Below are 14,868 nucleotides of genomic sequence, written 5' to 3' on the forward strand. Positions count from 1 at the left end.
CAAATGTTCCTATCCCAGTTTGATCCCAACCCTGTTCTCCTGACTCCAGAAGAAGGATGGGTCATTGTTTTGTAACTAGAACTTAAGCCCTCTGCGAAATAATCCAAAAGAGCTAAAGTGAACCCTCCGCTATTCAGTCCCCTTACAACCCCAAACCCACGCCACAGAAAAGAAATGGAGAATGCAAATGTATGTGGGCAGAAATGGAAACACAGTTGTTGGAGTCAATTTGCATGGGGAAGGAACTGCTGTATGAAGTGACTGTCTCCAGAGAGCGAGTCTACAGCCTAGGTGGTATGACCAGATATAGGGGATCTATCCATGCTCATCCCCAACAGCAAAAGGAGGGAGGGAACAAAGCAAGGCAAAGCTTCCGTCTTCATTTTGAGCTGTCAATCTGGTCCCTTTTCCCTGGCATTAAACTCCCTGGGAAGGAAATGAAGGTACCCGCCAGTTGGCAGGAAGCCGGAGAAAGAGCAAGTTCAATCCAATTAGAATTGGATTCAATCAAATTTAAGAAAATTCCATGCAAAGCAGAGCATCATTAAGACAGCAGTTGAAGAAAACTCATTAGCTTGAGAGCCCCCACATCTCCCAATTAAAACATTCCCTACACCACTCCCAGTCCTAACACCTTTTTATCCATAAAAATGGTGAATGCTAAAAATCTGTGCTTTCCTAAGCAGCACAAGCAAAATGCAAATACTAGATAGTGGAGGTGGTGATAGAGCCACCCCTATATGACTGAATGGATTCGGGAGCTTTTGCCTACCTGTGGTTTGTTGCTGTGTCCTTCCTTCCAGGATGCCTTTCAAGAAATTCCTTCAAGGTGGTTTTTACAACCTCCTGCCCTGAACTAGACCTGTACTAGTGAAAGAAGGAGGAATCACGTCTCTATGAATTAATCAAGATGCCCAGCGCATGTCCCACTCTCTCTCATATACACGCATGTGTGCGTGCACACACACACACACACATGCACACACACACCACTGAGGGCCCCATTTCCCATAAACTGAATATCAAAGACCAAAATGCTCCTAATGTACCTATTTTGGAAGAAAAAACACAAACTTGCTTTGAGAGTTGAGAACTAGCCTTCTTGGTCATTACGTTCTGCTGCCAGCCCCCCTTCCTTGCTCAGAAAGTGAATTTGAAGTCAGATTGAAAATCAGGACAGAATCAAAAAATAGGAAAGAAATACTCATTCTGTCAGAAAATTTTTAACAGGTCCTTCTTCCAGCAAATCCCAATCCAATTCCAATTTCTACTCATTATTACTTTAAACTGAATGCATCATTTAACTTTTATATCATCTTGCTTTTATGTATTTTTCCAGTCTGATTAGATTTCTTTTTTAACCAAAAGGGCAGGCCCCAGGACATTTTCTTGTGTTTAGAGTCCTCATTTGTCTCCTTGTGGGGAAGAACTTTCTCTAGATTAGAAATCCTTCCAGGCATGTTAAAAGTGGCAAAACAAACTCTAGTAATGAGAAGAGAGGTTGAGGTAGTTGAATCTCCTGGGCCTCAAATCAGTGGTGTACTGGTAAATATTTACCAATTAGCTCTTTGGGGAGCAAAAAGCCCTAGTTTGTAGCATTTGCCAATTTCCATGGTGTAAATATTCCCACCATGGCCAATTTCAAGCCACAAGGAGACATCAGTGAAGCTAGAGGAACAAAGAGCCGTGTGTGGTGGGCTCCCAGGAGCCAGTGCGGGTGAGCGGGATTCAGCATACCACCGGCCCTTAACGCCTTTGTCACCCAGAGATGCTTTGAGGTTTTCCAGTGGCCACCCAATTCCGGGGGGAAATGAAAATGCACAGTCCATAACTGTCATGGAGGTTTTTTAGTGACTGTTTGAAAGGGGTTTCCAGGTCACTGGAGAATAGTTGTTATTAAAAGGCAAAGGCTGTGACCATGATCCAAGAATAAGGGAAATGGACTTCATCCATCCCTTTGTACTCCAGTGGCCTGTGTCAAGAATGTCCGCTTCGGTGACTTTCTGTTTATGTGAGAATAAAGACAAAGCCTGGGATGAGGAGAGAAGGCTGTCTGTGGAAAGCAGGGGCAGGTGGGCGGGTCTCCTGGTGTGAAGAAATTAATCCCTTTGTTTCCTCTTATCTCCATCTCTCCTTCTCGCCCACCTGGCCCTCCTCCTCCTACTCCTACTCCTCCTTCTTCTCCTCCTCCTCATGCACTCCCCTGCCCTGCCCCTCTGCTCTCACTCCCCAGAGAGTTTTCCAAAGAGAGGGAGAAGGCCAAGGCTCGGGGAGATTTCCAGAAGCTTCGAGAGAAGCAGCAGCTGGAAGAGGACCTGAAGGGCTACCTGGACTGGATCACCCAGGCAGAGGACATCGACCCCGAGAATGAGGATGAAGGCATGGATGAGGAGAAGCCCCGAAACAGTGAGCAGCCATCCTGTCTTGGGCTGGGTTCTGGAAGAGGGAGGAGACAGGGGCCAGAACAGGGAGACCTTCTACCACCAATTTATCCTTACAGTTTGTCTTCCTGGAATAACAAATGCATTGATTGCAGTCATTTCTACTCATAGAAATTAGTCGCAGATGTGAAATAATTGCTGTTGATCTGTAAAGCCTCATATTCCTTTTAGATCCAAAGATTCTAAAAGACAGTTGAGATTTTGCTAAGGTGGACTCTTTTTTTTTTTTTTAATCAGACATCCTCCTCCAGGCTCCATCTCTTTGGGCAAGGGGCAGATTATGGTCTTCCCATTAGAGTTTTAAAATCCCTATGGTGTAGGAATGTAGGAATATATATCCTAACACATATATATATAAATATGTGAGTCTAGGTTCTTGTCCTTATGAGCAAGCATTAATTATGTCCATTGTATTCAAACTCCCCAGTTAGTTTCTGTATGTTTCTACTCATTAGTAACTGAGTTCTAACTGGGAATCTGGGAGAAGGAGCAGGTGGAGGGAAAAAGGAAGAAGACAGTCAAAGATGTGAATAGAGAATAGAATCTCTGCTCCCTCATTTCAGAGACTGATTTAATACATCTATCAACTGTTCCCTTTCTGATAACTCTGCTCAAGGTGAAAATACAAAATTAAAACACACAAACAACAAGGGACTCATAACAACATAATTTAATAACCTAAGGAGACCTTTATGCTCTACTAAGTAGTTTTGCAAGTTGGAAGACAACACCTTTGATGGATTGTAATGGTGAGCAATGATGCCACTGAGGGTCTTTCTGGAAAAATGCCTGGCAGCTTGTATTATACTGTTGATGGTACTGTGGAGTAGTTGATTCGTGGACTGAATGGTATGGTGAATAAATAAGCTGGCCTGTGAATGACAGAGAAGCTTACCTCTAAGGTACAGGAATTGTCATCTTGGCTCCTCTCTTCACCTTAAGTCAGGTGGAGCCCCTAACTCCTGATTAATGGTGATGAGCATGCTTCTTACGTGTTATTAAAAATGTGCAGTATCCACTACTTGCTTAGCAATTAATTGCCATCCACAGAGACATATAGTTATTCTGTTCTCTGGCTAAAGCAAGAGCTTCCAAGGAGAAGTATGCTGCTTCCCTGCCTTGCCCATGAAGTGAATAAATTCCAGGGAGTTTCCAGAATGGAGTATTCTCTGCTGCTAGAGCAGATCACATTGACAAGGCCCATGTACCCACATTTCTGGCTAAGCTTTGGGAAGAGCATACTGAACTGCCTACCCCAATGGACAGGGTCTCTGCCACATTTTCATAAGCTCAAATATGGATGCAATTGGACCCTGGAGACTGTGGTGCCTCTCACCTCATGGCTAGAGGACACTTTCAGGTCTGCTTCTTGTCCTCAGTCAACCTGTCCTAGGAGGATGGAATGGGAGCCTGGCTCCTTCAGTTGTGGGGATGATGGTGGAACAGTTCTAGGGGATGGAGCAAGAGAATAAGTATCCAAAAAAGCAAGATACAGAGAGTAAAAAAATAACACTTGCAATGAAGTGAATGTGAGAGACTTAGGAATGGAGCCAGAAAACGGGTCCAAAGGACTGTCTACTGGGGAAGTCCAATTACAAGCAGAGTTGATGTGATTAAATTATTAAGGAACTGGCAACCTAACAGATCTGCAGGAAAGGCAAGTCTATGGCTTAGGAAGTATATTCTCTTCTTCAGAACTTCATAGTTTGCCCTTCAAAACAAATACAAGGGGAGAAGTGCTGCTACAAATTACACGTGTGTCTCAATTAAAGTACTATCTTGGCCTTTGAAATTGCTAAAAGATTACAGGTTAGTGTATATGCCAGTTCTTTTCAGTTCAAAGATTACGTAGTCTTTTAAGGAAAAAAGGTATTATCACTCTTCATCGATGGCTCTGGCAACTTCCGGGCAGAATCCCCATCAGCACTTAACGAGATGCACCGGTGAGACAGAGTTGGCTTCAGCGCAGGGAAAGTTCAATGGCACGTTCCGTGGTAGCTGGTCCTACCAAGAGGGAGCCCAAAGACTCATTTTTTTTCTAGGAAAAGCTACAAAACGACTGAGGAAGTAGAAGGAACAGGGGTTGGGAAGACAAGAGAGAGAAAGGGCATAGTGGGGAAGCATTTCTCTAAGTAATTAGAGCAAATGATGTGGCCAGTAAAATTATATACAAAAATATATTCTAGTTCATTCATTCTTCCCTTCTTCCCTCCCTCCATCCATCCATCAATTAAGGGCAACTCTGTGCCACGCCCTGTTTTAGGCACTGGGGATATAGCAATGAACAAAATAGTCAAACCTCCTTGCCCTCGTAGAAATTATATTCTAGTGGGGAGACAGACAATAAATTAAATAGTATGTAAGAGAGTGACAAAGTAACAAGTACTGTGGAGAAAGATAAAACAGTGAGAGGGAGACAGAAGTGTTGAGATGTGGCCAGGAAATACCTCACAGAAAAGGTAACATTTGAATAAAGACTTGAAGGCAATAAGGAAAAGAAACATATAGATATTTGAGAAAAGAGCATTCTGGGCAGAGGGACTAGCTCATGGAAAGGCCTTGAGGCTGACTTGGAAACAGAAGGGAGGCTAATGTGACCAGGGAGGAGTGAATAACAGGGACAGTGGTAGGAGATGAGGTTCAAGGTTAACCAAGGAGTAGATCATGAAAATCATTGTAAGAATTTGGACTTTCACTAGAGGCGAGCCAAGAAGCTCCTGGTGGTTTCGAGCTAAGAAGTGACATGACCTACACATATTTAACAGGATCCCCCCAGCTGCCATGTGCAGAATGAGATGAAAGTGAGCAAGGATGACACAGGGAGCCAGGTAGGAGGCTACTGACTCAAGAGATGGTGCTTTATCCTGGTAACATGGGGTGGTGCACTCAGGCTCCAGAATGGCATCATTTGCTGACATACCAGATATGGGGTGTGAGAAAGAGAGAAGTCAGGAAGATTCCAAGGTGATCGTCCTCAACAGTAGTAAGAGTAGAATCATCATTTACTGATTTAGGGAAGATGATGACAAGAAAAGATGTTAGGGCAGGAGTATCAGGAAAACCATCTTGGACCTTTTAGTTTGAAATGTCCATTAGACTTCCAAGTGGAGATGTTGAGTGAGCAACTGGGATAAATCTGAGTCTGAGGAAAAGTCTGGGACAGAATTATAATTCGCAGAGTCAACATTCACCTAGCTGTGAGAGTAGGGCATAATGTAGACAGATGTGGGACGCATCCTAAGAACTTGGGCCCCAGTGACGTTTGGAGACAGGAGTGATGAAGAAGAACCAGCGAGGGAGACTTAGAAAGGTATGGCCAGACAGACAGGAGGAAAAGTGAAGGAGGGTCCATGCTGCCTGGAGGCCAAGCAGGGTGAGCACTCAAAGCTGGTCATTGGGCTTAGCAATGTGGAGGTCACCAGTGGGTGAAACGGTGAGGCTCAAAGCTTGAGGGCAAATGAGAGTCTTCTTTTGTGAGTCTCTTGAGTCTAGATACTTCACAGAATGGTATCGGGCATTGTTTGCAGACCTCCTGTTGTTGGCATGGCCTAGCTGTGAGCCATCTAAGGGTTTCCAGAAAGGGGAGAGGAGGAGACTCATGCAATCCAGCCTGCCTGTTCCGCTAAGGAGGTGTGTAAAGCCCAGCCTTGCATTCTATCTCCATCTCCAGTCGTTTTAGTACTAGCCATTGCCCCTGTGATTGGTTACAGACAGCCCTGGGAAAAGGAGAAAATGACACTCAAGAGCTATTATGGTGCCATAAAGAAGAGAAGCAAGCAAGGGGTGTGCTTGTGCACTGTCGCATTTGTGCCACCTCCAAAGCAGGCAGCCGCATGGGTCTTGGCCTCCAAACCCTTCTCCTCCTGTGTAAAGACTAGGGTAATGTGGAGGCCTCCCTCTCCCTCCGAGTGGCGACAAGCATCCCTTGTGAAGTCACCACTGGCAAAACTATCGCTGCTGCCCAGAGCCCATGGTCCCCAGGAGAGATGCGCTGCTCAAGGGACGGGCCCGTTTTCCAGCTTCAATGTCGAATCTGATAGAAGGCCAGTTATTAGAGAGAGAGAAGCCATAGAGAAAGAGATAAAGTCAGAAATTTCTTCTTTCTTTTTCCTCCTCAAGATAAAAAAAATGCATTTATTAAGTATCTATCCATATGGGAATCTCTGTATCATGCCATTAAGGCAATTTAAACGCACTCCCAGCCCTCTAAAACTTGCAGTCTAAGACAGACATTTATGTGGATGAGCATATCAAAGACAGACAGACGGTAGAACCGCAACATTGAATTTCCACATAGATAAGCAAGATTAAATATTTACACCAGTGGTGTTCAGTTATGTGACTCGGGAGCCACTTTTGCAATCATCATTAGCTGACGGAGCCGCATGACTGCTATATGCCCTGCAGAGTCTAGGATAGTGGATTATTGAAACACGGACATTTGAGGGCTTATGAGAGCTGCAGGTTACCCACAAAAGGGCCCCATCTGAATATCACTGATTTACATTATATACGTGTCAAGGGCATGTGTATCATTATTTCAAGCTTTTTTTTTTTTTTTTTACATTTTAATCAGAATAATCAGCATTTACCCTGGTCTTAACCTGTGGTCAGGGGTTACCATGCGTCTAGATTTCTGTGACAGGATCCCACCAAGGATCTGGCTCTGCAATGGTGAGAAGAAACACTAACAATTGTCTTTTACTTGATTCCCTTCTTACCTTGCACCCTTTAATTATCAGGTGTTAGAGGACCATCCTGACCCCATGCCACTCAGTGAAGCAAACTCTGTGCAGACCCCAGATATCTCTTGTCCCCCCAATTAACCCTAGCTGGTCCTAATCGGGGCCCTAAAACTTTAGTGTCGGAATGTGGCCTTAGAGATAAGGTAAGGAATCTAGAGTCCAACATGGGAACCACTCCGCTGGGCTGATGATTAGTGAGAGCAGGACTCGGAGCCAGGTCCCCTGATTCCCCATATAGGACTCTCTCCACCACACCATGGTGCTCTTCACAGAAGCCTTGTCAGACGGCTCTGGGCAAAAGCCATCCCTAACTGTCCCTCTGTGCTCCCATGACCCTTGGGGTGTGTTCCCCTCTTTGCATGCCTGCTAGTCTACACTGTGAGGTCCTCAGCTAGCTGCCCTTAATTCACCCTATGTCCCTAGTCCCTGACAAAGCCCCAGCCATGGGAATATTACCATACATAGAAGTCAAGTGATTTACAAGAGTTTGTGAGTGCCTGTCCATAAGCAGGTTTTGGCAGAGCATCTTCAGCCCTACCCTGGGCAGAGAAGCTCAGACCATCACCAGACTTGAGTAGCTTCCTCATTCTGTCTGTTCAGTGACCTTCTTGTGGCATCACTGATGACTCACTTTCCGGGGGCTCTCTGCTAACTCTGAATCACTCTCGGTCTTGCAAAGTGCCATTTGAAACCAGGCAAAAGGGCACGGAACCTCCAGAAGCAAGGACAGTGGCAAGGTAGGAAGATTGCAGTGTCATGGGAAGGTGTGGGGAGCTCTTGAGAAATGACGGAGTGCCGTTCCCTGAAGACGCTGGCTATATGCTGGGGCTCTGCCATGAGACTCTTTCATGGATCCTTCTGGCTCTGGTGTTAATCAGTACCCCTGGGCAGGGCCCCTGGACCCAGGATTGTGTGCAGTACCTCACGTGGGAGATCATGTCACAGAGACCCAGGCGGGCATTCCCACAGGTAGCACTTCTGTGTTTGGAGCAGAGTCTGGCCCTGCAAGCATGTAGATGCCCTTGTCCCAGCCTGGAGAGCAGGGGAGAGCTACCGGAGGGGTGGTATTGAATATACAGTGAGAAGTTAGGCATGTCAATCTCACCGAGTGGCCATAGATTTCTTAAAGCAAAACCACTTTTGGGTAAAGCTTGCTGACTTGGAGCTGTTGGGAGACCATGACAGCCTTCTCAGTGAATGACGGCTGTAGGCTCCTGGAGGAATGGAGGAGAAAAAGCCACAAAGCATTTTGACAGACTTTGATGGCCTGCCCACACCAGCCTTAGGTCAGTGTATAGGTGCCTGACTGGCCTGTGACGTCATAGGTCAGTAAGGGCCCTGTTCCTGCTCAGCGGGCACCTATGCACCCTTTCCTACCACCCCACCCCACCCACTCAGGGAGACTCCCAGTCCACAGCGCCCTCTCGAGACAGAAGGAAGCTTGCTGCATCTTTGCAGAGCCCAGGGCTCCGCGGTGATGCCATAGGAAGCAGAATGAGGTGGGCTGGGGGCGGACAACAGCATCCACAGGGCTGTGTCTTTAGGGGGGCTCGTGCCAAAGCACAGTTACACCCAACAAGCTCTAGAAGACAAATGGTTACATTTATGGTGAGGAATATAGTCAATGCCAGCTGAGAAACGTACCAGAAAAGGGCTTCTTACACCTTTTCAAGACACCTGCCTTTGTCTTGGTTTACCCTTTACTGCCTAACGCCCATGGCAGCAAGCACACAGCCAGGCACTTGCTAGGCAATGCTGCGGTTTCCCAGAGACACAGGATTACCCACCGAGCCACCAGATGACTCCCTGCCGCTCTTGCCATGTGAAGGGGACAAGTGGGAGCTGTTTTCCTGGGAGCACTGGCCAACCACGTGCCTAGCAGGGGCAGAGCAAAGAGACTGTTACTCTTGTAGGACTGAGCAAGACCAGGACTCCTCAGTGGGGCCCCAGAACTTGGAAGGCCCCCTTCTTCTCCAGTGCCTGAGGGACAGCACCCTCTGCCCTCCAGCCAGGGTCTCGGCCCAAACCAGCATCTTGTGAGCCCTCTTCTGTCTCAGCGGCTTTTCCACCCTCCCAGCTACCAGCTACTGGGCTAGAAGGGCTTCTTTTTCCTCCCTCTTTCTCCTCCCTCCTCCTCTTCTGTATCCTTCCTCCATTTAGTCAGCTACCATATCTTATCAGTTGTCCTCCCCACCCCCCAACCAAAGTCCCCTTGCCCGCCCTCTCCCTCCCCTTTTCTCCTCCTCTCTTCCCCAAGGCAGTAGCCACCTGGCTGCCCTGCCCCCAGCCCCACTTCCACACCCTGCGTGATATAGCAGAATTCCTGTATTTCTAGAACTGACATGTCAATCTCCTGCTCAAAAGCTCTGAATGTCTCTCCACAGCTGCAAAATAAAGCCTAAACATTTTCTTTTTTTTTTTTTTAAGATTTTATTTTTATTTATTTGACAGAGAGAGACACAGTGAGAGAGGGAACACAAGCAGAGGGAGTGGGAGAGGAAGAGGCAGGCTTCCCTGGGATCACGACCTGAGCCGAAGGCAGCCACTTCACGCCTGAGCCACCCAGGCGCCCCACCTAAACATTTTCTATCTGTATTCTCAGCACCTCAGATCTATCCCAGCCAATAGCTTCAACATATCACTCCCTACTCCCCTTCTGCAAAACCAGACTACTCTTCTTTTCCAAATAGGCCTGCTAATTTCTCTCTTCTGGACTTTCATGTGTCTCTGCCTGGAATAACCTCTCCCTCCTCACCTCACTCGCCTGCTCCAAACCTGCCTAGTCCTCCCAGACTCTCTCAGTCCTCCCAGCCTCTCCCTCCCAGGACAGGCACTGGCAGACAGACTCGACCTTTGCCCCACCTCCCCAGTGTGAGTGGGCATGGCCCAGCCCTTGGGAGACAAAGACTATGCTTTACCAACTTCTTATTCACTCTCCCACCTAGCATCCAGGACAGTGATTTATATTTAATAGACTTCTCCCCTCCAAAAAATATTGAACTGAACTTGAATTGAATCCAGCTCTGTGGATCAAGAATATTAAGGTTTTATATCTCTCCATTGCTACCTACTTGGCCAAATACCCTTTGTCTAGTCTTAACCATACTCACAGTAGGCCCTTGGAAAATGTATCATCATTGACAGTGTGGGTAGAAATGATTTACGGGCTGAGGAAGTGGGCCTAGAAGAACAGTTGGAAGGAGCTAGAATTATAGACCCACTGAAAGAGAAAGCTGGATGGTCAATGGAGCAAAGGGGTGAGATCCCTCACTCCCACATTCTCACCCTGAAAGGGAGTCATTGTTCCATAGCTTGTGTTTTTTTGGTTCTGAGATTGGATAGTGGACACATATCAGCCCTTTATGGGCTCTCCTGATAGAGGCAGGACAGGGGCAAAGGCATGACGGGACATATCTTTTCCTTGCATGCAAGGGGGAAAAGACATAGATTATCTCATTTAATCCTCCCCAAGATCATCTTATGTGTGTACTCCTATCCTCATTTTACAGATGGGAAAACTGAGGCTCAGAGAAATTCACTTGTTCATGTCACATGGCTTGTGCATTGCCCCTAACCTCAGCTAGGTAGGCCTTGAGCCCAGTTCTGCTGACTCTGTACTATACTCCTTTATACTCCTAATACCATAGTCCCGCCCCTCAGTGATGTCAGGACTGTCCTTCTCCTCCAACCAGAAGGGAACTAGAAGAGGGCCCTGCTAACCCCCGGGAGGCCAGTGTAGCCTCTTCATCTCCTTTGTTATAGCATTTATCACCTTCCATCTAATGGGCAAAGCGAGATGGACAGAGAAAAGAAGGAGAGGGGAGGGCAGCAGAGGGGAAACAGTGGCAGGGAAAACTGATCTTGAATGTTAACATAAAGGGGCATGAGTTTGATTTTTAAAGAAAGAGAAAAGATGAGCTTTATGATTATAAGAACTATGTTTGAAGCATGAAAGGAAGTCATGGCATTATCTTGTTCAAGCAAAAAAAAAAAACAAATAAGTTAACTGAGATCAAAAACTATCCATCTCGTAGAGGGGAGAGGGGGAGGAACCCAGCTGGCTCAGTCAGTAGAGCATGTGACTCTTGATCTCAAGGTCATGAGTTCAAGCCCCATGCTGGGCACTGAGCCTATTTAAAATAAATAAAATACATTTAATCTTTTTATATTCTTTTAATTTGTTTTATTTTACTTTATTTTATTTTATTGTTATGTTAGTCACCATACAGTACATCATTAGTTTTTGATGTAGTTTTCCATGATTCATTGTTTGTGTATAACACCCAGTGCTCCATGCAATATGTGCCCTCCTTAATACCCATCACTGTGCTAACCCATCCCCCCACCCCCTCTCCCCTCTAAAACCTTCCGTTTGTTTCTCAGAGTCCATAGTCTCTCATGGTTAGTCTCCCCCTCCGATTTCTCCCTGCCCTTCATTTTTCCCTTCCTTCTCCTAATGTCCTCCATGATATTCCTTATGTTCCACAAATTAGTGAAACCATATGATAATTGACTTTCTCTGCTTGACTTATTTCACTTAGCATAATCTCCTTCAGTCCCATCCATGTTGATTCGAAAGTTGGGTATTCATCCTTTCTGATGGCTGAGTAATATTCTATTATATATATGAACCAAATCTTCTTTATCCATTCGTCCATTGAAGGGCATCTTGGCTCCTTCCACAGTTTGGCTATTGTGGACATTGCTGCTATGAACATTGGGGTGCATATGGCCCTTCTTTTCACTACATCTGTGTCTTTGGGGTAAATACCAAATAGTGCAATTGCTGAGTCATAGGGTAGTTTTATTTTTAATTTTTTGAGGAGCCTCCACACTGTTTTCCAAAGTGGCTGTACCAACTTGCATTCCCACCAACAGTGTAAGAGGGTGCCCCTTTCTCCACCACCTCTCCAACATTTGTTGTTTCTTGCCTTGTCAATTTTTCATTTTAACTGGTGTAAGGTGGTTTTTCAGTGTGGTTTTGATTTGAATTTCCCTGATGGCTAACGATGATGAACATTTTTTCATGTGTCTGTTAGCCGTTTGTATGTCTTCTTTGGAGAAGTGTCTGTTCATGTCTTCTGCCCATTTTTTGACTTGATTATTTGTTTTTTGGGTGTTGAGTTTGAGAAGTTCTTTATAGATCTTGGATATCAGCCCTTTGTCTATAGTTATCATTTGCAAAAATCTTCTCCCATTCTGTGGGTTGCCTCTTTGTTTTGTTGACTGTTTCCTTTGTTGTGCAGAAGCTTTTCTTTTTTTTTTTCTTTTTTTTTTTTTATCTTGATGAAGTCCCAAAAGTTTATTTTTGCTTTTGTTTCCCTTGCCTTTGGGGACATGTCTTGAAAGAAGTTGCTGTGGCCTACCTCGAAGAGGTTACTGCCTATGTTCTCCTCTAGGATTTTGATGGATTCCTGTCTCACATTGAGGTCTTTCATCCACTTTGAGTTTATCTTTGTGTATGGTGTAAGACAATGGTCGAGTTTCATTCTTCTGTATATAGCTGTCCAATTTTCCCAGCGCCATTTATTGAAGAGACTGTCTTTTTTCCATTGCATATTTTTTCCTGCTTTTTTGAAGATTATTTGACCATAGAGTTGAGGGTCCATATCTGGGCTCTCTATTCTGTTCCATTGGTCTGTATGTCTGTTTTTGTGCCAGTACCATGCTGTCTTGGTGATCACAGCTTTGTAATATAGCTTGGAATCAGGCAACGTGATGCCCCCAGCTTTGTTTTTCTTTTTCAACATTTCTTTGGCAATTCGGGGTCTTTTCTGTGTTTAATCTTTTTTAAAAAATCCATTTGGAATGGTTTAAGTGATAGTCTTGCTTAAAAGAAAACTTTTGAATTATATGACCCATCAGAGTTTCTTTCAGTTCAAGGCTACTTTTGGACTTGATTAGAGGAGAGTGCTGTCAACCAGAATGCTCCAGGAATAGGGTGTTCTAGCTCACTGACCATCCACTCTCCTGTCTTGCCAAACCCACCATGAGGGGTGTGATACAGTTTGTCTGTGACGATGCAGGATTATGCAGTTCTGCAGGGCCATCCCTTCCAAGCCTCTGATAATCCCAGGAACATTGGCATGATAGAGGCCCAGAAGAAGAATCTCTGGCCAGGGACAGCCTCACAGTGAGGGAGTTCATATGTGGTGTTTTTGGAGAGGTCTTGTCACCTACCTGAAGCCACAAAACCCTTTGACCAATGGATCTGCCCACTCAGCCTCACCCAGGGTAGGTGCCCAGTAAAGTGCTGATTTGATTTTAATTTGGTGCTTTGCAAACAGATTGACACACCTGGGAGCTGGAAGTAGCTCAGCAAAGGTATCAAAGGGAAGATGAAGCATCCTAAATTTCCCTTTGATCCATTTCCTCCAATAACCAGCCCCCAAACAGAACCCCCCACAGTACAGTTGCCTTTGGCTCCCAACACCCACCTCTCCCTTCCTTCCACATAAAGTCTGGGAGATAAAAGCCCCATGTCACATCAATATATATTACCTGTCAGAAGGCTGTTCTTGAAGGAGAAGGAGTGAGAGCTCTTGCCTCTGTCATTGCTTGCTGAGGTGGGAGATCATCACCTGGTGACGGAGGGAGATTAACCACATACTGTACTTCCATCATCGGGGCACGTGGTATGGGAGGCCAGTGGAAGGGGCACAGACACTGAGATTGTTGGCCTTACAGTGGTAGAACAGTCTGGGGGAGAACTCCTGGGGTCATGCACACGCTCGTTTGAGAGAGACATTTGTGCATTCACTCAATACATGTTTAAGTACCAACTGGCCACTCAGAATACCAAGATAAATAAACACAGTCAGTTTCCTAAGGGGACTTACAGCCTAGTGAAGGAGACAGATGCACAAACAGGTTACAGCAGTGAGTTGAAGGGATGAACAAGGTATTGGAGAAATACAGAGGTAAGGGAGTAGCATTTGGAAGAGGGTGGATGGGGCTGCCTCCCCAGGGAATGACTCCGAAGGGGTGTCGTGTCAGTTAGGGTGGGCTAATCGTTGTCATAAACAACCCCCAAATCGAGTCTGCCACTTGGCACAGTGGAGGTCACTTCTGGCTCCACGGTTCAGTGTGGGTTTGGCATTGGTAGGAGGGGAAGTTCCCCTCCACACAGGCTTCGGGAATCTGGGCTTCTTCCTGCTCACAGCTCTACCACCCTCTGGGCCTCAGAGGCCTCCGTGGATGCCCTGCATCTGGCCAGCAGAAGAGGCAAGAGAGAGGGAGTGTAAAGGTCAGGTGTAGGAGTGTGGGCACGGCTCCCCTCCCCACCTCATCGGCCAGAATAGTTCTCAGCTCCAGCTAGCTTCCAGAACATAGCCTAGCTATGTGCTGGGGTAGAGGGGCGGGAAGGGGGGAGAACAATTGGAGTTGCTTGGACACATGGCAGGGGCTGCACCACCCACAGTCTGGGAGCAGTTCACAAGGCCTTTAAAAGGAGGAGAAAGGCATTGTAAGCTGAGGGAGCCACATATATCAAGTGTAGAGGCAAGTAACAGGAAGAGGAAGGAGAAGAGGAGGAGGAGGAGTAAGGAGAAGATGTTACTTTAGGGTACATGGGGAGAAACCAAAGATTGAGCCAAGAAGGAAGCCAGCCCTGGTCCCAGAGGGCTTCAGAGATGGCCCTCATTCTGTGGATAAGGAGGAGCCACCAAAGAGACTTAAGCAGA

General features: G+C 46.1%; 1 protein-coding gene across 1 annotated transcript in view; it reads left to right on the plus strand.

Annotated features, from left to right (window-relative positions):
• The window catches only part of CACNA1C (calcium voltage-gated channel subunit alpha1 C), a 645,253-nt gene that overhangs the window by 451,756 nt on the left and 178,629 nt on the right, over nucleotides 1-14,868 (plus strand). The window contains exon 9 of the mRNA XM_035028541.1: nucleotides 2,234-2,406. Within this exon, the coding sequence (XP_034884432.1) occupies nucleotides 2,234-2,406 (173 nt within the window). The remainder of the gene's footprint in view (nucleotides 1-2,233; nucleotides 2,407-14,868) is intronic.

This window comes from Mirounga leonina, unplaced genomic scaffold, assembly GCF_011800145.1.
Source record: "Mirounga leonina isolate KUSES-001 unplaced genomic scaffold, KU_Mleo_1.0 Mir_201, whole genome shotgun sequence".
Taxonomy (NCBI): Eukaryota; Metazoa; Chordata; class Mammalia; order Carnivora; family Phocidae; genus Mirounga; species Mirounga leonina.